Source organism: Dendrobates tinctorius, unplaced genomic scaffold (assembly GCF_039654945.1).
Source record: "Dendrobates tinctorius isolate UK_male_01 unplaced genomic scaffold, ASM3965494v1 ptg000138l, whole genome shotgun sequence".
Classification (NCBI taxonomy): domain Eukaryota; kingdom Metazoa; phylum Chordata; class Amphibia; order Anura; family Dendrobatidae; genus Dendrobates; species Dendrobates tinctorius.
Genome location: NW_027361806.1, coordinates 5,515,964 through 5,543,679, shown reverse-complemented (window position 1 = coordinate 5,543,679; position 27,716 = coordinate 5,515,964). Strand labels below are relative to the sequence as shown.

The 27,716-nt window shown below is 43.0% G+C and overlaps 1 protein-coding gene across 15 annotated transcripts in view; it reads left to right on the top strand.

Moving 5' to 3' along the window:
* PTPRF (protein tyrosine phosphatase receptor type F) overlaps positions 1-27,716 on the top strand; it is a 1,130,165-nt gene that overhangs the window by 863,172 nt on the left and 239,277 nt on the right. For all 15 annotated transcript variants that reach the window (XM_073544479.1, XM_073544478.1, XM_073544488.1 and 12 more), the window contains one exon: positions 20,813-20,970. In XM_073544479.1, the coding sequence (XP_073400580.1) occupies positions 20,889-20,970 (82 nt within the window). In that variant the 5' untranslated portion in view covers positions 20,813-20,888. The remainder of the gene's footprint in view (positions 1-20,812; positions 20,971-27,716) is intronic.

The following is a 27,716-nucleotide window of genomic DNA, read 5'->3' as shown; positions in this document are numbered from 1 at the left end:
ATATGGTCGTATATCAGAAACTCTCATGTGACCATTAGTTGTAGGTAGCATTCACTATTGTTTTCCAGTTCAGACACCATGATTAATATTGGTTTGCATGCGTCTCTCAGCCTGACTCCGAGACTCCAGGTATCCGTCATTGCTGTCAATCAATATCCTGTATGAAGAATATGGAAAAGCATTAGCAAAACTCTGACATCTAAAGTAGAACTTGTCTCATCCTGCTCCTTCGTGGTCGGATTCATTGTATTCCATGATTCTTTATAATAAGGTCCTAAAGCTCGGTGTGTGTATATATTGAATTCCTGTCTTACTTTGTATTCAACTGTCCTATACTTAGTCAACCCTGCCGAAAGTACCTGATAAATGGTAACAGCCTCTTGCTTATTAGGTGAGGGATACATGTCAGCTTTGTGCATCCAACATTAATTCTCATATGATGTCTGCAACTCTTCTGTGACGACCCAACTATTTTTGGTCATACAATTAAAAGGGAACCTGACACCAGGTTTTTGCTTCATAATCTGAGAGCAGCATGATGTAGGGGCAGGGACCCCGATTTTAGCGATGTATGAGTTACTGAGCTGCTTGTTGTAGTTTTGATAACATTCCTGACTTCTGCTGCCGATTTTACCAGTTTTCTGAATACTGAACACTGGCTGCTTTCTGTGTACACAGTGCATAGGCAGAAAGCTGCCAATCAGTGGTGTGTCAGGGTTGTACAGAACTTGTGAACATGGCAGCAGAATTACTTGTCCTCTAGTAATAATCTCCTGATAAAACAGTGATGGTAATGAAACAACACCACACACCCAGTAATCACTGGAATCAGAGTCTCTGTCCCTACTTTGTGCTGTTCTCAGATTTCACAACAAAAATCTGCTCACAGATTCCCTTTTAGATTTGCAACACCCATCAGTCACTAGAATACCTGCTGGCATGTCCCTAGTAAAAATGAGCGAATTTGTTCGGATTTTGGCCCCAAATCTAATTTTGACATTTTTGCGCCATATTTGGGCTGAATATACGTCTTATGATCGGTTCTGAACATATTCGGTAATTTCTACTCCAATTGACTCTTAATGATGTTCGGTTGTGTTCGACAAAAATTGCAAAAACAATATTCGATTACGATCGTATTCAGAACCGAATCCGAACAAATTCGCTTATTTCTAGTCCTTGGTAAGTTGCAGTTACACACATCTTGACGCCTTTGCTGCAAATCTTGTGATTTGTTCCCTAAATTAAACATTTGGAATTTTTTAGTGACTTGTGTCGCTACCACATCGTGTTGCATGTAGTCGTGTGTCCATACAATTATTTTTGCGACGTCACAATGCAGCCTTGGTATCAGGCAGCCGACGTTACAATGTAGACAAGCTTTAATCTTACTTTATACATGTCACACAGGTATGATGCAAACTATAAGGGTACGTGCACACGCTGCGGATTGTAGTGCGGATTTGGCAGCATGGATTTTGTAAAATCCGCAGGTAAATCTGCAGGTCAAAAGACCTGCGGTTTTACCTGCGGATTGCTCTGCGGTTCTGCCCTGCGGTTTTTCATCTCCTCAATGGAGGAGATGGCAAACCGCAGCGGAATCCGCAGACAGAATTGACATGTCAATTCTTTTTAATTCTTTCTGCGGATTGAAAACCGCAGCAAAACCGCGCGGAAAAATCCACACCGTCTGCACTGTGGTTTTCGTTTTCCATAGGCTATAAAGGTACTGTACACCGCAGCAAAAACTGCTGCGGTTCCGCAGCGGCCAAATCTGCTGCGGAACCGCAGCAGAATCCGCAGCGTGTGCACACACCCTAACTTGCCCTAATACTCTTAAATCCAAGCAGTAGCCAGCTCAGCCATGTACGGTAAATCCAAGCAGGGGGCTCTCCCCAAGTCCACATGCATATGACATGTGCACGAGGCGTGCCGGGCCCTGTGTATTTCATACATGAGCGGATTTTTATGCCTGATGTGGTAATTGTAGCTTCCTCTGACTATTTTATTAAGCTTTAGGCAGTCTCTGTTTGATGCAAGAAAAGACTGAATCACTTGACCTATTTATAAGTCCGTAATATACAGCAAATTGGAGAAGACGTGTTCTGCAGCTTCCCTCCCGCTGCACTGGGGTTACATGCACCACCGTATGTGAGGATTACCGTTTCTCTGCCCATGGTTTAGGGAGAGAGAAAGCGGAAAATGTTGCATAACATTTATCTGTGGCCTCTCCAATTTTAGTTATCATTTAGAAGAGTTTTGAGGCTCAGAATGCCTCCTGCCGAAGAGGGCCTCATCTTTATCATGAGCTTTAGTGAAGTTATTTGCTATACACCCTTTAGAGAACTGAATAAATATATATCTATTGTGTGTGGAGGGCGTGAATATTTTGGAGGAAGGTCTATTGTACTCCGTGCACCCCTCAGTCTCTGGCTTGTTACCAGTCTCTCTTCTAATCTTCTGAATTGCATTGTTAAAGCTTCTTTACTAGTGACCTTGCTGCAGAGACACAGAAATGACTTGCCGCTTTGCTGAATTTGGCATTTTTTTGCCATCGGGGTTTTTATCATCAGCACAGCATTTTATTTCTCATAAAGCACTTCATCTGCAATGATTCATGGGGAGCAGCAAGCAGATTTTTAACCAGCGGGCAAATAAATCTCACTGGAGCGTGCACTGGATCACCAGTCAGTCCATGGTGTCTGCTGGCAGCCCTGGGAATTCCCACTAGTTCCCGCATTGGGGACAACGGCACATCCGCCCTCCCTCTCTCTGCTGCAGAATTATTGTACTATGACAAGGTGATGGTATTCAGCACAGAATAATGCCAGGGAGATATTTAGATATAAATTGTCATTTTTTTCAGCTTTAGTAACTCTTAAACCATTAGTTATCAAAACTTTAGCAGGCGGTGCAGGCAACTACAGTCGCATGGGACAATTTAAAATGGGTCTCCATGAACATTTATGACCCTTTGGGACGTAACACAGGATAAATACTGTGTTGATCCTGGCCTAAAATCTGCAGCATATTACCATCCCAATGATTTATATAGTCCCTGCATTTATATAGTCCCTGCATAAAAAATCCATATGTTATTTGACATGCCCTCCGGATTCCACTCTTGCAATGCATAAGGTAAAATCTGAAACTAATCTGCATTGGACAAGTGTAGAAGTCAATGAAAATGCATCATGCATCCAGTTCCAGGATTGCAGAGAGATTAAGTTTGTATGTACTTGTGTATGCCTTTCAAGACCTATGGAGAGCAGAGTGACTATTAATACTGCAAAATTGGGGAAGAGTGAGACAGCTGTATAACGTAACAAGAGCATTGTGTTCTGATCCTTGTCCAAAGTAGGCAATATATTTTACAGATACATTCATAATACCACAATAAATCATTAGGATTATAAATTATACATGTCAACTGTCACAATACTGTAGAAGGATTTCCTTGGGCAATTGGCTCCTTCCCTGTCCCTCAAGCTATGAGGACCGTAGGCTATCCGTGTTACCCAGATTACCCCTGATGGTGGGGATGCCGGGGTGTCGTACCTTGCTATGTTTCTATATACACTTTGAGGTATGGGATAGAAGTGTAGAGAGTAACGCAAACCTGACAGACTGAGGAAAGAAAAAATAAAAATTGCATATTCAAGATTACTTGATCAGCCTCAGGTTTTTTATAATTATAGACTGAGGAAAGAGACAGGGATAAAAAAAACCCCACGATCATACAAATACACACACAAAACAACCGAGTGGAAATCAAGGGAACAGTAAGAGGGAGAAACCAAATGGGAAGAGGATTAGGATAAACACACAAACCAAATCCAAGCAGAAATCTCCTGAAAACAAGACCAACCGACTGCTACTAATTCTGACTTTGCCTTTCAACTTCAAACCAGGAAGTTGTAAGCTATCACTGGCAATTCGCAAGTGATGAGCATATATACTAGAGAGAAGTGGCAAACTCAGAACAGCTGAGACAATGAAGCACGAGTGCTTCGGAATGATAAACAGAACTAACCCTTAATATTAGCAGTGCAGGTTTTCCTTGCTCTGTTATTGCAAGGGGAAGCAGATGTGATCAGTGCAGGGGTTCATATAATCAGATGCCGCAATCTTCTGGCCCCTCTCTGTCACGGTATCCCTGTGACATCTACAGCCCACAATCCTGATCTGAAGAGATCAACTGAATTTACTGTAAATTGTAAAGTAATGATAATTACAATTAAGAAAAAAGTTTTTTCAGCCTAAAAATATCATAATTTTTTTGTTTGTCACTGACGAGTAATCTATTTTTACGTTCTGTCCAGGCATTTTTGGCATCTGTTACTTGTGTAGAAATATAGGAAGACCTGGCATCACCCCCCCCCCTAAAAAATAGAGGTTTGAGACATCTGGTACCCTACAGATTTTTATTATTGTTGTTCTACATAGTATTCTTTCCCATTGGCATAGATATTTGCCAGCATTTTGCGCAAGCACTGGGCACACAATAAGTAGTATTCTGCTGCTTGACACGTGTCATGGGGTAGATTGGTATCCTCAGGTCTTTGTAGTTTGCAGCAGATTCAAAGCTGGAGCAAACGTTGAATCTACAGAGGCCAGGGCAAAATTGTCATTAATGGGAACAGTGTGAGACGGCTAACAGCCTGTAAAGGAACCTGCAAAGCGAGCATGTAACAAGCAAATCTTAAGCTGTCTTGTATTAGCAGTGCCAGGCACTACCCATTTGGATGCCTCAGTAATCCAGCTCTGGGATTTCACATAGCTTTCAGTCAGTTGGCCTTTGTTGTATTTCCAGAGGATTTTTTGTACTAAAACCTCAGTTCTGCTTATTCCGAGTGCCTGGAAACTTAAGCGCTGACCTCCAAATACCTATCTCCCACCCCCACGACTTCTCTCTCCAGCTCAAGAAATGGGCTTAAGGTGTTCAACTCCATCTTGCAGTCTGCCCTTCCCGATAAAGCAGAGTAGATCACTGAAGTATATTAAATAGATTTGTCCTCCATGCAGATTGGTGATACTACCCTTTTCCTGCAATTGGATCACAGCAAAAAATAGTTTGGTGTCTGTGTAGTTCCTGGAGATAGGGTATATAGAAGTAATGGTTCAAAAGAAAATGTATAATGAAAAGTTTTGCAACTTTCTAATACTTTCAGTAGTTTAAGGGTATGTGCACACGTTGCAGATTCGGCCCTGCGGATCCGCAGTGTATTTGGCCCTGCGGATCCGCAGCAGTTTTCCAGGGGATGTACAGTACCATGTTATCCTATGGAAAACAAAAACAGCTGTGCACATGCTGCCGAAAATTCCACGCGGAAACGCAGCGGTTTATTTTCCGCAGCATGTCAATTCTTGTGCGGATTCCGCAGCGTTTTTACACTTATTCCATTATCGGAATCCGCAGGTGTAAAAATGCAGGCAAAATCCGCACTAAATCCGCAGGTAAAACACAGGCATCTTGACCTGCGGATTCTGCGCGGAAAAATCCGCAGACGAATCCGCAACATGTGCACATACCCTAAGTTTTCACTGTGTTTTCAGGATATGGAAACATTGTTTGCATCCAGAGGTTGAAAAAAAAAGCTAATGCTTATCAGAGCTCAGTTGATGCTGCAATGTAATAGTCAAAAACAATTTTTCCTCAATGTTTTAAAGGGAATCTGTCAGTAGGATCAGCCCTTCTAATCCATCTATATTGGCATGCAGGTCATGGAAAGTTAAATAAAATGATACCTTGATATCTCTAATCCAATGTCTTATTCAACAGAAATCCATTTTGTTCTTAATATGTAAATGAGCTGTTAAGATCTATAGGCGGGACATAGATCTCCCTGAGAATCTGCCTGCAAACCTTATTTTAAATAAAAGGTGGTGTTACTAGTGTGAGACATGAAGATCAGGAGAGCAGACTGTCAGTCATTACATATTTCACACTGGTAATGTCCCCTTTCATTTGCAATAAGCTGTGGAGGTAGATTTTTGGGAAGATCTATGTCCGGCCCATAGATCTTAACAGCTCAGTTACATATTAAGAACAATTTAGATTTCTCTGGAATAAGACATCAAATCACAGATATCATTTTTATTCAACTTCCTATGACCTATATGCCCATATAGATGAGCTAATGAGTTTCCATAAGCAAAGAAAATGAGGGTATGATCATACCTTGTGCTACAGAGTAAGAGTACAATGGCATTATATTCTCTGGTGTACTAACTGATCACATGCAGCACAACTATCTCTCTTGTGCTGATAGTTTGCTGAGTTGTGTCACTGCAGGTAAAAAAATTTTTCCCTATTTTTAGGGCAACAAAATGCAAAACTACCCCAAAGCTAATGACCGCCGGAGTTTTGTGAAGCAAAAGTTTTCGTTTTACTCGCAGCACGTAGAGAAGTTGAAATGGTGAGAAGTTGCAGCATAAAATGTATAATAAGTAGCATATTTTTGGGTCAGGTCTTCTAAAGTGAGAACAGTCCTTAATCTGATCATTGATTAGTAGCACTTCTGCACAAATATAGGGAATTGTCTTTCAAGCAGTTCCGTGATTATAAATTGTACAGCGGCTCCAAAGTGATCCCACTCTTCAGATTTCCCCAGCATGCTCTTCACAGGTTGTATATGGATGGATCTGCAAGAAAAGGTCAAGAATGACAGCTTCTTCTTGTCTCATCCAAATGAGCAGAAAAGATGAATATTTCTGTCAAGAATGAAAAAGAGAGCGCGTTTGCCAGTGTGTCCATACAGTATGTGCGAGCAGGATGAAGATTATTACCAGCCAACATTCTATAATGTGTTCTGTATCTGCACCGAGGGGCACTTGCCTCTCTCCCAGGTTCCCTTTTCCATACCTGTAGGGGGATATCAAACCCTTCCTCTGTTCCCTTCCTTCCTCCATCTCTTATACATTCTCATGGTAGAATTGACATGCTCTCTGTGGAAACGTTTTCTGACCTGCCTGTCTTTAAAAATAAACAGCATGAAGATCAACGAAAATGGCAGAGAAGGAAAAACAGTGTAAACTGAGGGGGGAGTTTGTTTTTGCAATTTATTTTTTGGCAGCAGCCGAAATTACAGTTGCTTTCCCTCCTAAGTGCTACAAAGTGTTTGTGTTGAATCAGAGTCTAATGACACCAGGTGTGCAGATTGTGGAGCTCGGCACGTGAAAAGATTGTAAAACCTGCTCGCTGGCTCCGACCTTACGCCATAGACACAGGGAGGGCTGGAGAATAGATGAAGATGAACGATTCCTCCCCAATATTAGATCACTAAACCTCCAATATGGGGAGCAGTTCTATTGATACTGAGAGTCACGGTCATTCCATGTCACATTATTATCATCTCATATCCCAGATTGCTGTACTCACAATATAATCTCCATGACTCATCCATTTAGTACGCCCAATTTCATAAGAAGCCGATAAATCTAAATACAGTTTCAAAGCAGGAAACTGAGAGACCCAAAACCACGTGGAGGGCATACAAAGGTTGCAAAGGCCAGATTCACACCCGGAATCCCAGTGCTGGAAAAATATTGCTAATATTATTAAAGTAGATGTGTGCCCGATGCTGTCGCATCGGGAGGACAGTAACATCACGATGGGGGCAGCTTTGTGGCGCTGGGGGTGGCGGACCACCCACTTCCGTGCAGTCACAATCGGCAGGAAAGACGGTGTTTTGCGGCCTGTGCTGGAGATGGTGTGCGGCGCCACCAGAGGGTTCGGCGCACCCAGTCTCCAGCACAGGCCTCAAGCCGCAGTCTTTCCTGCCGGCTGTGACTGCACGGAGGTGGGTGGGCAGGCAGCGGCGGGATCCGGCGTGTGTAGTCAGGCGGTGGGTCCTGGCGGGGGTCCGGCAGCGGCATCCCTCTCATTACTACCTCTCGTTACACCCCTCTCACAGCCGGCAGGAAAGACGTCCTGCGGCCTATGCTGGAGATGGTGTGTGGCACCACCAGAGGGTGGCCGCACCCAATCTCCAGCACAGGCCTCAAGCCGCGGTCTTTCCTGCTGGCTGTGACTGCATGGAGGTGGGTGGGCAGGCAGCGGCGGGATCCGGCGCGTGTAGTCAGGCGGTGGGTCCTGGCGGGGGTCCGGCGGCATCCCTCTGATTACTCCCCCCCTCATTACACCCTCTCATTATACCCCCTTTATTACACCCCTCTCGTTATGCCCCCTCGTAACACCCCTTTCACAGCCTCGTGATCGCAGCGGCGGCCTGGATCCAAGCGGCGGCTGGAATCCAAGCAGCGGCCGGGATCGCAGCGGCGTACGGGATCGCAACGACAGCTGGGATCACAGCGGCAGCCTGGATCCCAGCGGCCATTGGGATCGCAGCGGCGGCCTGGATCCGAGCGGCAGCTGGGATCCCAGCGGCGGTCGAGATCGCAGCAGCAGCCTGGATCCGAGCGGCATCACTTGGGTGTTCCAAAATGGCGGTCGGCGTACTTCCGGTGTGGCGCGGTGGATTGTGGGATTCGGGGACATCCATATGGCAGTGGATGACGGACAATTTAAGATAGATATATATATATATATATATATATATATATATATATATATATATATATATATATATATATATATATATATATATATATATACACACACACACACATACAGAGAGAGAGATAGATATGGCTGTAAAAGCATATGTGCAGACATTCAGAATAGGAAGGAAAGATCATTCTGTGTGCAATACTCCTTTCTCTGCCATCAAGCTTTCTCTTTGGGAGCTTATTCTTTTTTACTTTCTGGAAATGGTATTGTGATTTAAAGAGCATCTAATTTGTCAGTAAGTTTGATGACCTGTACCCCACCCAAAACGTTTGTATGTGGGCCAGTAAAAGATCAATTCATAGGTACCTTTTTATATTGTAAATCCGTTGCCTGAATTTTCAGAAATCTAAATTTTTTGTAGTATCCAAGTGTGGTGTTATGCGCAGTGAACAGGAGAATGCACTTAGCAAAATTCTGCCTCCTTTAAAGGGAACCTGACAGCTGATACATGCTGCCCAATTCACAAGCACTGGCTGTGTGATCTCAGCCAGGTATATGACTCTGAAACGCGGCAGAGTTTCAGATAAAAACGTACGTTATAAGCTGCCAGGGACGATACAGTGCTGGAGACTAGTCAGATGGGCAGGTCCCTGATGTCTTCTCCCTGCCCGCTGCTCTGGTTTGACAGGTTTCTGCCTACATGCGTGCATAGGAAGAGACCTATCAATCACTGCAAGTGGTGGGGAGAAGCCGCTGAGGACCTGCCTAGTCTCCACCGCTGCATGGTCCCGACAGGTTTTAGCGTATGTCTTGCTCTGAAACATTGCAGCGTTTTAGAGTGAAACATATCTGGCTGAGATCATACAGCCGGTGCCCGTGGATTGGGTAGCATGTATCTGCTGTCTAGTTTAGTTTATTTTAATTAACATTCTTGGCAATTCCATCTCTCTTTTGGTCAATATCTGATTTATATCTCATGTCAGGTGCCCGCCAGTAAATCGCACCCTTGCACAGATCAGTGGTCTACCGGCTTCTTCGCAGTAACTTGCCGTCTCGGAGCGCTCTGGCTTCACCATTCTACTGTACATGCCCTGCAGAATGCTGAAGCTTGGGCTCTTAGAAATGCCAGTTATGCTGATATGCCCAGATGCGCAATTTCCTTTCTGGCACCTGACACGAGATGTAAATAATCGATGGATCAACAGAGGAAGGGCGGCGCCAAAACTGTTAAAGAAATTGTGCCTTTTTGTGGTATTAAGTGCTTTCTCCTGCCCATTGCGCCTAACCTCTCATTTTGCATTTTGCTCAAAATATGGATTTCAAGATTCAGGCAAGTGCTGACAGCCATCTCAGCCTAATATCCCATTCACAGGAGCGTCTTGAGAGCTTCTGTGGTCTGTATGGGAAAGCCACCAGCTGACATGTTGGCCAGCGGCTTATCGTAGAGAGAACAATGCAATCAGAAATCTGAAATCGGATGTGAGCGAGCAACATGTCTCCCAACCTTCAGTTGGTCCGTACCCCATACTAATTAGACCGTGGGCCTAACCTGTTGATACCGGCTGCTTTGGCCCACATTAGTCTAATGTGTATACGACCTTTAGTATAAGTGCACAGCGAAACACGCAGCAGAAAAAGATGCTGCATGCGTTCTTGTAGAAATATGGAGGGTTTTTATCACATTTTACCCTGCGCATTGCAGTGAAATTTTCAGGATAACTTGACATGCTGCAGATTTTGCAACTTCAGTGACCGTCAATTTATGCTGCAGGTTTTACCTTTTAGTCCGTGGATGAGATTTCGGGAAATCTAATCCAAATTTTTTTTTTAATGCAATATGGCTGGAAAATGTGCTTTGTATATGGTCCGTGTACACGTACTCTTAGTGGAGAGCAGAGCTGGGGTCTTGGGTTGTTGTTGTTATTGTTATTGTTATTGTTATTATTATTATTATTATTATTATTATTATTTTATATAGCATCATTAATTCCATGGTGCTGTACATGAGACGGGGTTACATCAAAATTCAAATATCACTTACAGTAAACAAACTAACAATGACAGACTGGTACAGATGGAAGAGGACACTGCTCTTGCGGGCTTACATTCTACAGGATTATGGGGAAGGATACAGTAGGTCGCGGGTTGCAGTAGCTCTGATGGTGTTGAGGTGGATGCGTGGTCATTACAGGTTGTAAGCTTTTTTTGAAGAAATGGGTCTTCAGGTTCTGTTTTGAAGGATTCAAATGTGATGGATAACTGGACGTGTTGGGGCACAGAATTCCAGAGGATGTGGGATATTCGTGAGAAATCTTGAAGGCGATTTGGGTGAGGAGCGAATAAACATGGAGGAGAGAAGGAGGTCTTGGGAGGATCTGAGCTTACGTTACGTGCCGAAAAATATTGAGAGATTAGTTCTGAAATATATGGAGGGGAAAGGTTATGGATGGCTTTTTAGGTCTGTGTTAGTAGCTTAAACTGGATACGCTGGGAAATTGGGAGCCAGTGAAGGAATTTGCAAAGAAGGGAAGCAGGAGTGTAGTGAGGAGGGAGAATAATTAGTCGGGCAGCAGAGTTAAGCTAGTTTCACACTAGCATATGGCCGAGCTGCAGAGGGCTGCGGACATCCTCCGTGAAGCTCCACCTACATCCGCACCTCCTTCCATCACTCCGCCTACGTCGGCATGCGGCGTGTGTACCCTCTCTTTAGCATTGGGTATGCAGGCCGTGCCGATGTATGCGGATCCCTCCACATGCGTCGTTGCGTTCGGCACAGGTCACCGCACCGTCAAAACGACGCTGTGGAGGCATCCGAATACATCAGCACGGCCTGCGTACCCAATGTTAAAGATAGGGTACGCATGTCGACGTAGGCGGAGCTGACCGGAGGAGGTGTGGCTGTGGGCGGAGCTTCATGGAGGAAGTCTGCAGCCCTCCGCAGCTCGGCCATAGGCTAGTGTGAAAGTAGCATTAAGGATGGACTGGAGAGGTGCAAGAGTGATAGAAGGTAGGCCACAGAGGAGGATGTTGCGGTAGTCGAGGCGGAAGATGATTAGGGCATGCACAAGCATTTTGGTAGAGTGAGGGTTGGGGAAAGGACGGGTTCAGTTTTGACCATGGAACCACCTCCAGTTTATTTGCGGTTTCTTCTTTTAATGCCAAAATATGTTTACTTCCCATGAGACTGGTCATAAGGATTTAGGCTGTAAGATCCTGGGAGACAGTGGATTGTAAGAACTTGAAGGTATATTCTCTGCAGATCTGCGGTGGCTTACTGTAAACTGGTGCTATATAAAGCCGGCTCAGGCCTGCAGAACTTCATAGGGAACTATCCAGATGCCGCACGTAAAAGACTTGTTTCTTAATACATTTTCTGGTTCTGCACAGTGTTCATCTGCTTCCGGCTGAATATTTTATAAGTGAGGCTGCCGGAGGAAGGATTCACGGTCTTCTGGGGACTGTGGGTTTGATTTGATTATTTTTTTTCTTCTTTTCCCCTCTTATCTGTGTTTAGTGTCTAGTTTAACTTGTAACAGCCTGTTAATGTGTGGATGGATTACTTACGACAGGATGAGTGTGAAGATCTGCAGTCCCCAGAGCAGCAGCATCTTCATAGCGGTAAATACAAGCAAAAATAAAAATATCTGCGTAGTTATCTGTGTCATGAGATCTGGACACAGTAAAGATTTTGATGGCGGCAGCTGTGACGTTGAGGAGATTGTCACCTCTTCCTCTCCGTTTTATCCCTCTCACCATCACAAAGTAGCAGATCTTTAACCCGTGTTGTCTTCAGTCTGTCGAGTCACAGGGGAAACTTCTGAAAAGAGCATGACCTCCTCCAAAGCCTTTTACCATCCGCTATTACTTCAATTTTAACACTATTGATCTGGTCTTATGCGATTTCTTGGAATACTGAATTTCAAGGGTTTTATTCTTCCCGGAGAAGGCTGGGCCATTCAATCAAGTTATCCTTCGTTACTGTGACAGTGGTATCCAGACCTTAGTGTGACCTCGCATTGTGAAATGTAGTATTTTTTTGTTCACGTTGTTATAGGACCTGTTCAGCCATATAATAATTATTGATTTGTCAGACACCAACATCTCCTCCAGCACCTATGTGAACACAACGATATATTATATCTAGTCCATATTAATGGGACGGGACACAAAAGCTGAAGTCTTTCTGTCATTGAAAGAAATTAAATTAATCCAGTGTCCCCTGTTATCAGCCCTATCAATATGAGGAATAGGTTGCCTATTGTATTAGGAAACCCATCTTCCTCCATGGCAACTACTTAATTTCACAAATCTGTAATTCTGAGACCTGTAGGTATGTCTGTTCACATCACATCAGTGGGAAACGTCACCCAGAAGCTTCCACTGTAAAACAGAATTACCGTAAGCTGTCTGTATATATTAACTACTAGCTGAAGAGCCCGGCGCTGCCCGGGCATAGTAACTAACTGTGGTTAGTTATAGCAAATTATAATTATCCTCCATCCCATAGTCCCGTGCCCATATACCCATCATACATATCCATGATCCTATAGGCCCTTGCCCATATATACCCATCATACATATCTTCCATCCCATAGTCGAGTGCCCATATACCCATCACACATCCTCCATCCCATAGTCCCATGCCCATATACCCATCATACATATTCGCCATCCCATAGTCGAGTGCCCATATACCCATCACACATCCTTCATCTCATAGTCCCATGCCCATTTACCCATCATACATATCCTCCATCCCATAGTCCCGTGCCCATATACCCAGCACACCTCCTCCATCCCATAGTCAACCATTATGACATAATGAGGGGCGGGGCTTGATACACACACACTTTTTCCCCATTATGTAGATAGGGGCAAAATTGTTTGGTGAATTGGAACACGCGGGGTTAAAATTTCTCCTCACAACATAGCCTAGGACTCTCTCGGGGTCCAGACGTGTGACTGTGCCAAATTTTGTGGCTGTAGCTGCGACGGTCCGGATGCCAATCCCGGACATACATACATACATACATACATACACACACACACTTGAGCTTTATATTATTAGATATATCTTCCGGACTCTCTGATTTCAGATTTACCAATTGATTGATCTACTGTGTATATAACCTCCTGATTTTCCCTGAAGAGATGAGAAAGGAGGATCGACTATGTTAATTTCAATGCTCGCTAGCGAACAACAGAGGTTTCATGAGCTGACTTCCCACCATACAGAACCTGGGGGTGGATATACCATTGGTGCATCCTGAGAAGCCACACAGGACCCAAGAGGTAAAGGGGCCTATACTGCCTCCAAAGCAGGTGGGGAATGGTGCATTACGATGAGATATTGGACTGTAATTGGCCGATATACTGTTCTAGCACAGGGGCCTCTTCTGTCTGTACTGAACATGTTTGCTTGGCTAAACTGAGTTTGCCTGGTATGGGGGAAAATAGAGGTTGGAGAGATGGTGGTTTGCTGAATAACGGTCTGCAAGCTATTTGTTATGTAGGCCAAATTTCTTTACATATTCTATATTAACACCTGGGAATAAATTGCATCTGATTATTCCAAGCATCAGTGATCCAATGTGGATAAATATCAGATCATTTACGTTTGCTACATCTTTGCACAACTTTAGGAGTAAGTGGTGAATTTGTAAATTTCACCTGTCTGTCGCCTGCTGATATTGGTGTTATCCATTTCCATAATAATGCTTTACTGACTTCTCTAAATCAGGAATGCTGAGAACTTTCTCCTCTGTGTCTACTGAAGCGAGCAGCGTGGCACTGTACTGGGATATGTGCCAGCGCCTGGGGAAGTTTCAAAGAAACCAGGCTCCAGAATGTCTCCATTGCAGACCGCAACCAGCTCTCCATCCGTGGGAGGAATGGCGTTGATGTAATGCTGCACTTTGCTATTACCTGTGGTTGCTAAACTGCTGAGCACACAGTTTGATGATGGACGTCAGAGCCCAATTGACTTGCACTTCCCCGGGATTGCCCTCAGTTCATTATGGGCAGATCCAGATTAACTTGATGCACCAGGAACGGTTCCAAGTTACATTTCCTATCTGGAACCTCCCATGCCAACCTGAGTCTGTCCATTAAAATGAATATTTCTCAATAGTGGGTTATAAATTATAGGAGGGAATGGATCTTCATTCAGTCATAACTTTTAGAAATGACAGACCATGTTTGGCCACAGATTCCCCATCTATCTCGACTGAAAAGCTAATCTGGTACGATGGGATGTCTTGTAACACTTATAATTCTTACAACTAGTTTAACTGTGGGAACCCCTCTCTTATGCATGTACTTGTCTAATTATTTAAAATTTACAACCTACATATTATATTTTTTAATTATTTTGTAAAAATAAATTTATATTACGGAATTACTGGAATAACATACATTTTCCAGTCTTTCATAGCAATTTGAGAATGTGACTGTACTTCCAGTGGGACCATTTTGCTCTTTGCAGCAAAAGTTTGGCTCGTGTTAAAATAAAAAAAAAATTCAAATACACCCCACAATCCTAGCCGGTATCCAGGAAATTGCAACCTATAACAGGAGAAGAATTTTGAGAAGAATCGTAGAGTGAAATCCTTCTTGGCCGGCTCTTTCCAGTATGTAATGAGAATAACACTAAATAAAATGGTCTTCTGATCTCTCTACAAAGGTTGTTACTTTTTCCGTCAAGTAATTTAGCGACAATTTTGGCACGCGATGAAGCTGTTGATTGGGTAATGGAGGCTATGTCAGGAGCCGCAAGTCTGCTGCTTTAGCAACAACTCTACTACATTGGGCACAAACGGACACAACCAAGCCTAGAATATGGTGACTTTTGAAGCAGTTTGCTCTGACCTCTTATAACTTGATAAATCATAATGAATAAATATTACAGTTAGAACTTGTTTTAGAGTGTTACAAACTGGGCAGTTGAATAGGGTACAATTTATAGAGGCCAGGAACTCCAGAAGCCTTTGTAAGCAGTTTTTAACAGTGTGTATGCATGTATCTATATATACATACTAGATGGTGGCCCGATTCTAATGCATCGGGTATTCTAGAATCTGGCCAGCGGGGGTTACCTTCCGACGGCCCCTGATGTCCTCTCCACGCTCCCGCCATCTTCCGGTCCCAGTAATGCTTAGCGCGAAGGACCGGAGATGATGTCACTCTCGCAAGAGCGCAACGTCATCAGTGGTCTTTCGCACAGAGCATTACTGGGACCGGAAGATGCTGGGCACATCGTGAGAGGAGGGAAAGAGTCCGGGGGCCGTCGGAAGGTGAGTATATCACTATTTTTTATTTTAATTCTATTTTTTACGGTTTATGGTACCCAGGGCATGGAGGAGAGTGTCCTCTCCTCCGGATCCTGGGTACCATCCGCACATTGAGCGCTGCGCCACAGATCTCCCGACAGTAGCAGTGGCGTGCGTCGTTCAAATGCCGCGCCAGTTTGCGGCCGGACTGCGCCTGTCGCCGGGTGCAACCAATCCGTGATGTGGGATTTCGGAGACAGACAGAATCAAACGATTATATAGTAGGGGCGTGTGTGTGTATATATGTGTGTGTATATATGTGTGTGTGTATATATGTGTGTGTGTGTGTACATATGTGTGTGTGTGTGTATATATATATATATATATATATATATATATATATATATATATATATATATATATATATATATATATATATATATATATATATATATAATGTGTGTGTGTGTGTGTGTATATATATATATATATATATATATATATATATATATATAAAGTATTATTTGGTCTCTTTAATGGTGTTCTAGTAAGAAAGTATGACCAGCTATTGTCAGGTTAACTTCTAGATCTAGATGAATGCATAGGCGCTCGAGCAGACGCAATGCCACTCCAGTCAGACAAAAGTGCCCTATTCCAGCAATTGATGGGGGTCTCCACTATCACAACACCACTCCTTGCCATAATTGGGCACATTTGAATGGAGTGGCAGTGTGCATAGATATTCGACACCCTCTACATTAATTCTTTGTGGGTTTTCCGGTAATTGCCTAGTACAGTGCTTGTTTTTCTCCAACAGTCCCCTAAAAATGGAGCGACAGTCGAGCATTCGCATGGAAGCTTCCGGGGGACAAAAGTGCCCAATCCTTGTTATGTGGCCATTGTGTGTGTATGGGTGAATTATTTAGTCATGGTTGGAGGTTTTCGAGTATAACAGTTGGGTAATAAACTGACTTCTTTGCTTGTGGCCCATTGTCGTTTTTTTTGCTTTGAACCTATATTGCAGCAGGAGTTGTCGAATGTCACCGATTGCTGCTAGGATATATTATTTGGATTGCACAAAGACATAATCAAAGTAGAGTTACAATTATGAATGTTATCTTTCAGGTACATGACGTGACGGATCCAGAGCAATTGATATCAGTATTCCAAATTGCCATATTTCTTTTCCTGTGGGTATTGACCGACGGCAATCCTCCACTTGCGCCATGTTACCAATAAGCCTTTAAATGTTCTCTATGTATAATACAAAGTGTTTCCATTTCTTGTGGCCTAGTAACTTTTTGTCCACTCCCGGTGGTCTATTCTTGTGCCAGAGCGGCTTACATTTTGTTGCAGGGAATGAGTTCATATGAAAGTGATCAGTCTTTGTACATGAATAATAGAATGAGCCTCCTTCATTAATAATGTTTTCCTTCTGCTGCTCCCCAGGAAATCATGGCATCGAGATGACAGTACGACATCTGTTACTCCATAGATTGTGGGGGCAGGGGTGGTGCGCTGTGGCCTTGTATTTTCACATCCACATTGAATTTACTGCTCTTATAGCAGAAAATGGGAAAAAAATTAGTCAACTGAAGATGTAGCCCCTCTTTACTGTTCACTGGTTATCTATCATGGTGCAAACAGATGGTTTGCAAAAGTTGGAACTCTATATAAAGGCCCCAGGGCAATCAACGTAAGAGATCAGCAACTAATTGCACAATGTGGGCTATGCACAGACCTTGATATATAGCATAGAATTCCTTATTATGGACATATTGGTGTGGACCCGGATGTAGCTCTAATGTTGGGGGTCTTGGAACATCTGTGCACCTGGTATCGAGTATTGTAAGCTCTGCTTCGGGCGGATCCTGCTGATGTACTTAATGGAATCTATCATGTAACCAGGAGTGGCCGGCAAAGACTGGATCCTTCCGTCCAGCATGACAAGACGATGATTGACAGAAAGACGTGCAGATTATTATTATCATTATTTATTTTTATAGCACTATTTATTCCATGGCGCTTTACATGTGAGGAGGGGTATACATAATAAAAAAAAAATAAATAAAAATAAACTAACAAGACTTAATAGAATGACAACAAAGCAGGGAAAAACTGAACAAAGAATAAAAAAGTGATTGTAAAAAGTACCTTTATCAAAATGAATGGCAAATTGGTATGAAATATAAGTGTCCGCACAAAGATGGCAAAAATAGTATCTAATAAATGGAAGGGTAGCACGGTGGTTCAGTGGATAGCACTGCAGCCTTGCAGCGCTGGAGTCATGTGTTCGAATCCCACCAAGGACAACATCTGCAAGGAGTTTGCGTAGGTTTCCTCGGGGTTCTCCTGTTTCCTCCCACATTCCAAAGACATACTGATAGGGAATTTTAGATTTTGAGCCCCATCAGGGACAGCAATGATAATGTGTGCAAAAACTGTAAAGTGCTGCGGAATATGTTAGCGCTTTATAAAAATATTATTATTATTAATACCAAAAATACACAGTAAAAAAATCAATATGTGTATATATAATAAAAGTATAAAATAAAAAGGCCACAGATTGCCACACTGTCAAAGAAACATGACAGGTCGAAAAATCAATGTATTGCACAAAATAAATTAAATTTTATATGAGCAACTGCCAGTATGTGATCAAAACAGGCAATACTCTAGATGTAAACAAACTAGGTAGTAAGGTACATATGGGAAATTAGATAAAAGATCCAATGCACAGGAGGGTATATAAATATATGAATTAGTAATCCTAGAATGACATGTTGAACGCTGTACAAGTGCATATACACTGGCTCAAATAAAAACACACAATGTTCAAGAGTACCTGGTGATGATGTGATGGCGGTCAAAGATGGTGCGGAGCACACCCCGATGAGCATTTCGGATTGGCGTCTTTTGTCGGGGGAAAACAAGTACAGTAATCTTAAACACTACAAGTCACGACTGGTACAGGAGGAGAGATGACCCTGCCCACAAGGGCTCACACTCTACAAGGGATGGGTGAGGATACAGTAGGCGAGGGTAGAGCTGGTTGTGCAGAGGTTTGGTCGATTGGCGGTTACTGCAGGTTGTAGGTTTGTCAGAAGAGGTAGATCTTCAGGTTCTTTTTGAAGGTTTCCATGGTAGGCAAGAGTCTGATATGTTGTGATAGAGACATCCAGAGTAGGGGGGATGCGCGGGAGAAATCTTGTATGCGATTGTGGGAAGAGAAGATAAGAGGGGAGTAGAGGAGATCTTGTGAGGATCGGAGGTTGTGTGCAGGTAAGTACCGGGAGACAAGGTCACAGACATATGGAGCACACAGGTTGTGGATGGCTTTGTATGCTATGGTTAGAGTTTTGAGCTGGAGTCTTTGGGTAATGTGGAGCCAGTGCAGGGATTGACAGAGGCCGGGGAATAGCAGGGGGAAAGATGGATTAGTCGGGCAGCAGAGTTTAGAATAGATTGGAGGGGTGCAAGAGTGTTAGAGGGGAGACCACAAAGCAGGAGGTTTCAGTAGTCAAGGTGGGAGATGATGAAGGCATGGACTAGGGTTTTTGCAGATTCTTGGTTGAGGAATGTACGGATCTGGGAAATATTTGTGAGTTGAAGTCGTCAGGAAGTGAAAAGGGCTTGGATATGTGGTTTGAAGGAGAGCTCAAAGTCATGGAGTACCCTAAGGCCGCGAGCTTGTGGGACTTGGGAGAGTGAGCAGCCATTTACTTTAATGGATAGGTCTGTTGGGGAGGGGGCGAGTGAGATAGGGGAAAGATGATGAATTCTGTTTTGTCCATATTAAATTTTAGAAATCTAGCAGAGAAGAAGGATGATATAGCAGACAGACATTGTGGGGATTCAGGTTAGTAGGGAGATGATATCTGGTCCAGAGAGGTAGATTTATGTTTCATCAGCATAGAGGTGATACTGAAAACCATGAGATTCTATGACGTGTCAGACAGGAAACGGGGAAGGAGAAATAATTAGTTTGCTACAGGAAAGTACAATGCAATAATAATAATATAATATATATATCTATATATATGTGTGTGTGTGTATGTATGTATGTGTGTGTGTGTATGTATGTGTGTATGTATGTATGTGTGTGTGTGTGTGTGTGTGTGTATATATATATATATATCATCTATACGTGTGTATATATATATATATATATATATATATATATATATATATATATATATATATATATATATATATATATATATATATATGTGTGTATGTATGTGTGTATATATATATATTATATTGTGAGGTAGCGCTGTTATTCAAGTAGGGGATATTCTCTTGCAGCCACAAAAAAACAGATCCGGCACAGGTTTTCCACAAAACAATCATAGTCCCTTTGGTTTCTTCAGCATCATAGAACATCACAGCAACAGAAAACAGCATAAAATCAGCATAGCATCCATTACACAGTTTCCCTCTATTATCCTGTAGTCATATAAGTTAGGCACTGTTCAATGCGCAGGCTTCCTAGCCCCAAGTTATCTCACCCTGTCAGGGTCTCCTCATGCTGCTTCACCATGCTGCACACGTTCATTCCCTCCAGGGAACTAACAGTCACACGTCGTCATTACTCACAGCCACGTCACAGGCTGTTAGCCATGAAGCCCCATTTCAGCGGGACCTTCCACACTGGACCAACCGGGTCCCAGCATTCACCCCATGTGACCTACCCTGGCCACCATATATGGTCTGTAGCCACGCCCACCGGGTCACATGGCTATGACCTCATCACAGGTCCTTGACCCATTCACAATAATAAAAATATATATTTATTTATATTATAGCTCCAACATATTCAGCAGCGCTCTACAATTCAGCGGTTCATATACAAGTCATAAGTAATACTGAATGTACATTGCTCACGATGAATACTGCAGTTTTGGTCAGTTGTTGGATACCTTACTTTTTCTTAATAATTTGACACTGTATTTTTTTAGATATTTTTTTTTTCTTGCTCAATGTTCTCTTGTTGCTGCATCTAGTGACCTCCATGTTCTGTTCTTTGCAGGAGTGTGTCTATAACCATTATCGCCGGATGTATTGACCACCTTACAACAGGCCTGGAGAGGAGACCGCTTTTAAATATGGTGCCTTACTCCCCCCAGACCCACCTCATCGTCCTGGCACTGCTCTTTTTCCCTGCTATCATCGTGACTAAGGCAGACAGTAAGTTATTGGATTCTCTTTGATATACTCTTACCTTGTACTAAACTTTTAAGGGGTATGTCTCCTGTTCATAAACAGATAAAATTGCAAAGTACTTGCATAAAACCAGAAACTTTGCAATTTACCTCCTGTTAAAAATCCTTTCTGTTTGAATGGAGGGATTATTATTATTTTTTTTATTGTACAGCTTTTTGCCTATTTTTTCACACACCCTGTTGTCAAAGCCTGGCTGTGTTACCGTGGCTAGGAGTTTGCAGCGTGAGCAGATTCAATATTTTGCAACCTGCTTTTTGCTTTTCTGCAGCTTGCTGGACCCGGCAAGCTTCAATCCCTGTGTGCTTTTCCCGTGCTGCAGGTCCAAGCCTAGCAGAGAACATAGTTTGTTCCTTTGGTAGGACCATGCCGCTTGTCTGAACTGTCAATCTTTAGGAGCGCACCACCCCCAGCAAAGCAGAGGGCTCCTAAAGATTTAGTTTGATAAAACCCTTTTAATTCAGGCACAATACAAAACGTCTGGATGACCCAAAAAGGAGCTACCGTAGTAAAGTGACAATTGATCCCTTTTTCAACCCTTACTGATTACGATGGCTTTATATAATTGTGTAAGAAGCATTCATCCATTTGTCAACTTTTGCTTTATGATGCACTATTTCATGTAGCTGTAGTTTGGATCGTTGATCTCTGTGAAAGTCTTTCTACAATTACAATTTTGAAAAGAGACAAGACCATTTCAGGCAGTTTCAAAGTAGTCGCATTTTGTTTGAAATCTTACAGCACAATATATTAGACCTAAATGCCCATTTATACGGTGAAGGGAGAAATTACCCGTAGCTGGTGCCAACGAACAATATGGAAAGGTTGGAAAGCGGAGCTTGCGTTTACTTTCATAGTCATGTAGCAGTAATTCCAAGGGCAGTTCCTATGAGCAATAGTTTGTTCCCTCATTTTACATTATCGCCAGCAACAGAAACTGGGGGAACATTCAGATATTTACTTATTGCCTCTGGTAAAAGATCCTTGACACAAGCTTTTGTCTTTGTAGTCACAGGCATTGCCCATACTGCACAGTCTGCTCTGGATACACCCAAGGCTACGTTATGACGAACCTAGTAAGTCAATATGTTGTCCGTGTACAGATGGACAACTACTCATCAGTGTTGGAAGCCTCACTATTCTCACCTGTTATATGGACAGGCCAGTCCTAGTATTAAGAGCAGGCAGCTCCTACACCCACCCATGATGCGGGTGAGCGGACAGAGCAGCAAACAGCCCCAGTCACACCCTGACTGATCCGCAAAAGGGAACATGAACCCAACCCAAGAAGTTAGAAATAGGCTTCCTCATACTTGCACCCACTGAATAGTCTACATTATTATTATTTATTATTATTATTATAGCGCCATTTATTCCATGGCGCTTTACATGTGAGGAGGGGTGTACATAATACATACAAGTACAGTAATCTTAAACAATACAAGTCACGACTGGCACAGGATGAGAGAAGACCCTGCCTGCGAGGGCTCACAATCTACAATGGGATGGGTGAGGATACAGTAGGTGAGGGTAGAGCTGGTCGTGCAGCGGTTTGGTGGATCGGTGGTTACTGCAGGTTGTAGGTTTGTCGGAAGAGGTGGGTCTTCAAGTTCTTTTTGAAGGTTTCCATGGTAGGTGAGAGTCTGATATGTTGTGGTATAGAGTTCCAGAGTAGAGGGGATGCACGGGAGAAATCTTGTATGCGATTGTGGGAAGAGGAGATAAGAGGGGAGTAGAGAAGGAGATCTTGTGAGGATCGGAGGTTTCGTGCAGGTAAGTACCGGGAGACTAGGTCACAGATGTACGGAGGACTCAGGTTGTGTACATTCATACATACTGTCGACACTGGATTGGCGGATATCTGTCCAAGCTTGGTGTTGCTGATTTATGGGCTTCAGCTGTAGTTAGTATTATACAGACCTTATAACAATGGCCTCTTATCTGAAAGTGTATTATTTGTTATAATAAAGCGTCTCTGTGCTGTTCTTCATATTGAGCGGGGCCTTTGTTCTGCGGATTGGAATAGCTTGCTCCTTGTTAATACTCTGCATAATATAATTATTTTGCATCATTATTAGGCTTTACTGCCTCATCCGTCCTTTGTAATGTTTTGTATTTAACATGAATTAAAACTGCTTAACGTACCAGCTTGGACAGTGTAAATCCACTGGTGTAGCTGGGACAGGGCAGAAGACAAGTGGCTCTTCATTGTGAGTCTGTGCTGGAGAGGGCCCAAGACTTGAGTCTATAGTAATAATGAACTGGCAGGTGCTAGTTTCAGTCCTGTGCTGCTTTATCTGAGGAATTCATGACTAAGACTGCAAATCAAGAAAAGCACATCCAGCCCATGAATGGCAGCGCTTCCCAGGACTCGCATCCAAAGATGATATTTCATATTTTTTTATTTGATTAAGTTAAAATCGAGGAGATACAACACGTTTCGGACACAGTATATATCCTTCATCAGGTATCAATCGGGTATCATAAAAACACAGTGCAAATCCCCACTCATGATCTCTAGTGAATTGATAGGCTGCCTTCTCGGTGATGTCACTGATGATCTCTAGTGAATTGATAGGCTGCCTTCTCGGTGATGTCACTGATGATCTCTAGTGAATTGATAGGCTGCCTTCTCGGTGATGTCACTGATGATCTCTAGTGAATTGATAGGATGCCTTCTCGGTGATGTCACTGATGATCTCTAGTGAATTGATAGGCTGCCATCTCAGTGATGTCACTGATGGTCTCTAATAAATGGGTAGATTGCATTCTCAGTGACATCACATCTCCGTCACCAATGATCTTTATTGAATTTACTTTCTTGATAAAACTTTGATCTCTGAATGTTAGCAGAGTTATAACAGTATTCACTGATGAGCTGTGACAACTTCAAGGGTGGTTCTCATCAATAATAAATAAAAAAGCAGCACTAGACATAAGAGCTTGGTGGATCTCATGTGCTGATGATTACAATTTGAAATAACACCGTGGTAAAATTTGGATAAAACTTGGATAAACTAAAGGCCCCCCCCCAATTTAAATTAGGGAAACGTTGGCGATTAGTGGTAGATATGTTTTTCAATTCTTCCCTGATAGATGATGTTGGATTAAAGAACCATGCAGCAGAAACATTACAAGAAAGCGGAAAATGACCCCAGAGTCGCTGTCATTTCACAGCCTAGTCACTCACCCAGAAAACTGCATAATAAAAGAGAAAGTTGCAATGGGAACTGGGCCTGAAAGTCAATTCTCTTCCTCTATTGCTAAACCTGTTTTCCATTTTATTTTCTAGCGTAAGCAGTAATATTATATTACGAGAATTGAGTCTCTGGTTTTATTGTTGCGATGCTCTATCTTCTGCATGTAAAATGCCCATTTGCATTCAGAAAGCCTTGAAAACAATGTCGCGTCATTCTTCTGACTCGTTAATTGGATAGAGACGTGACTGAACTTACCGCTAAATAACAGGTTGATTTTTTTATTCCTTCCTCTTTGCGTTCAATGCTGGAAAAAAGTAGCCTCGTAATATTAAAAAATAAGAAAAATCCGTCCTGTTTCCTGAGTGACCTGTCAGTTTATCTGTCACGGTGACCGTAAGCCCATTAAATCTTCGCTCAGCTGATTCCCTTTGATTGTTTCACACGTTCCCTCCAGGTCAGCCATATCTGGCTTGCTTTCAGGAACTGTCTGCAGGGGCTTAGAGAATTTCATTTCTTCTCGAGTTTAAAATCTGAAAAGACATGTTTATCCTCTCCCCACCATCCCCATCCTCTATTTCTAGGAGACTACCTGAGAATATCTCACGTCTCCGGAATCAAAACCTGAAAGAAGGTGGCAATCGGAGCGGCGACGAGGAACACGGCGTTATTTGTTTTAAATTGGATTCAATGTTTAGCTCTCAGCTAGGAACTTCCCATTACTCCTCACAGGTCTGGATAGCCCTTGGCCAGACTGAGCTCTTAAGTGACGCTTACTCATCCCTGACCCATCTAATGTCCTGGTCCTCACCAGAACCACTCACATACAGCTCCAGACAGGGAAGCTTGTGCACTTTTGGTTGCTGATTCCTGCCCCGCACTCATCAACTGTAAGAAGATTTGCTTTAATAGAGATGCAAAGAACTGTGCTATTTAATTAAATGCTCCGCGCACAATTGAAGTGATTTCTGATCTAGAGAGAGACACGCATCTTATACGTTCTTATTAAACATTACTTCCACCTCGGGATGAAAATCACGCTAGACAACACATTGCAGACTCTTAAAGGGCCACTATAAAAAGAATAGCTTATTAAATTAGGCTGCTTATAAATGCTTCTACAGCTGTAATTTACTGATAACAGGGAGGAATAAGTTGCTTTCAGCTACATAGCAACTACTGCTCTGGCCAAGCATACTAATGGGTTGTCCTCTACTTGGGCAACCCTTTTTCAGCCACTAGATTTCCCCCAAATATAATATCTATACTCGCCTCAGGTGCCAGCACCATTCCAGCGGGGAAAGCACTGGCTCTCCTGGGGCTCTCATGACATTGTTGTGTCACGCAATCCCTTCGGTCAATCACTGACCACTTCACGATCTCCTCCTTTTGACACATCGGACATGCAAAGGAAGTCATAGTGCATCTGCCTTCTCACTTCCTCCGGATGTCAAATTTTTCAAAAGGAGGAGACTGTGAAGTAGTCGCTGATTGACCACGAATTTCGGGAAAGCCAGTGCCAACACTGCTGGAATGGCGTCGGCATCGGAGGGGAGTATAGGTGTTATTATTTTATGAGTGGGGAATATAGTGATTGAGTTGGGGTTGTTCGAGTAGTGGAGAACCCCCTTTAAAGGATGGAGGAGCAAAAAATTATGCTCATTTCATGACACCAAGGGGTTTGTTTCTTTTTCTTCATACACCTGAAGATAAAATCTACAATTGGAAGAACCCCAAATTGAGTGCATTGCCTTCTAATGGAGCATCCAGAATAATGCATTTATCTGCAGTTTTCTTCAGTTTGCCCATATACCATATTTTTACAGTGATATTACTAGGTAGTATAGCCCTTTAATATGCTGGAAATGTTTTGCTAAAACCTTATAAATTTCCACAACCAACTTATAAAGAAGAGTTGTAAAAGACAAATCACCTGATCACTGCACCTACATTATTCCCTCCGCGGTTCTCTATTGTTGACATAAGGTGGATTTCACGGTGACATCCGGATAATTCCCATAGACGTATGATTAGAACATGTTTATTCTCATGCAGGGCGGCAATTCCTCAGCGCTGTGGGATTATCTCAGGATTTGAGCTGATTATTGGGATGCACATATTCCTCTTACTATTGAATTTAATTCAGGTTACAACACAACTTTGTTTAAACAGCTTGTGTAATATTTGTCTCTACAAGGGACCCTGAGATAACGTTTAATGATCGTGCATTAAAAAATGCGGCACAGTTTTTATATGTGAGAGGATTTTATAATTGAATATTTGGTTTATAAGCATTTATAATACACGATGCATGATATGAAGTGCACCTGTTAGGCTGCTGTTTAGGTAATATCACTACCATTTAGTAAATGGATAGGCAATATTCTTTGATATCACCATTTCTAATCAAGTGAGTGGATAGGCTACATTTTCAGTGATGCCCTCAATCTCTAGTGATGGATAGGCTGCATTCTCAGTGATGTCACTGCTCTCTAGGGAATGGATAGGCTGCATTCTCGGTGATGTCACTGCTCTCTAGTGAATGGAAAGGCTGCATTCTCAGTGATGTCACTCCTCTCTAGGGAATGGATAGGCTGCATTCTCAGTGATGTCACCGCTCTCTAGTGACGGATAGGCTGCATTCTCAGTGATGTCACTGCTCTCTAGTGAATGGACAGGCAGCATTCTCAGTGATGTCACCGCTCTCTAGTGAATGGATAAGCCGCATTCCCAGTGATGTCACCGCTCTCTAGTGAAAGGCTGCATTCTCAGTGATGTCACCGCTCTCTAGTGAAACGCTGCATTCTCAGTGATGTCACCGCTCTCTAGTGATGGATAGGCTGCATTCTCAGTGATGTCACTGGTGTCTAGTGAATGGATAGGCTACATTCTCAGTGATGTCACCGCTCTCTAGTGATGGATAGGCTGCATTCTCAGTGATGTCACCGCTCTCTAGTGATGGATAGGCTACATTCTCAGTGATGTCACTGCTCTCTAGTGAATGGATAGGCTGCATTCTCAGTGATGTCACTGCTCTCTAGTGAAAGGCTGCATTCTCAGTGATGTCACCGCTCTCTAGTGATGGATAGGCTGCATTCTCAGTGATGAAACTGCTCTCTAGTGATGGATAGGCTGCATTCTCAGTGATGTCACCGCTCTCTAGTGAATGGATAAGCCGCATTCCCAGTGATGTCACCGCTCTCTAGTGAAAGGGTGCATTCTCAGTGATGTCACCGCTCTCTAGTGATGGATAGGCTGCATTCTCAGTGATGTCACTGCTCTCTAGTGAATGGACAGGCAGCATTCTCAGTGATGTCACCGCTCTCTAGTGAATGGATAAGCCGCATTCCCAGTGATGTCACCGCTCTCTAGTGAAAGGCTGCATTCTCAGTGATGTCACCGCTCTCTAGTGAAAGGCTGCATTCTCAGTGATGTCACCGCTCTCTAGTGATGGATAGGCTGCATTCTCAGTGATGTCACTGGTGTCTAGTGAATGGATAGGCTACATTCTCAGTG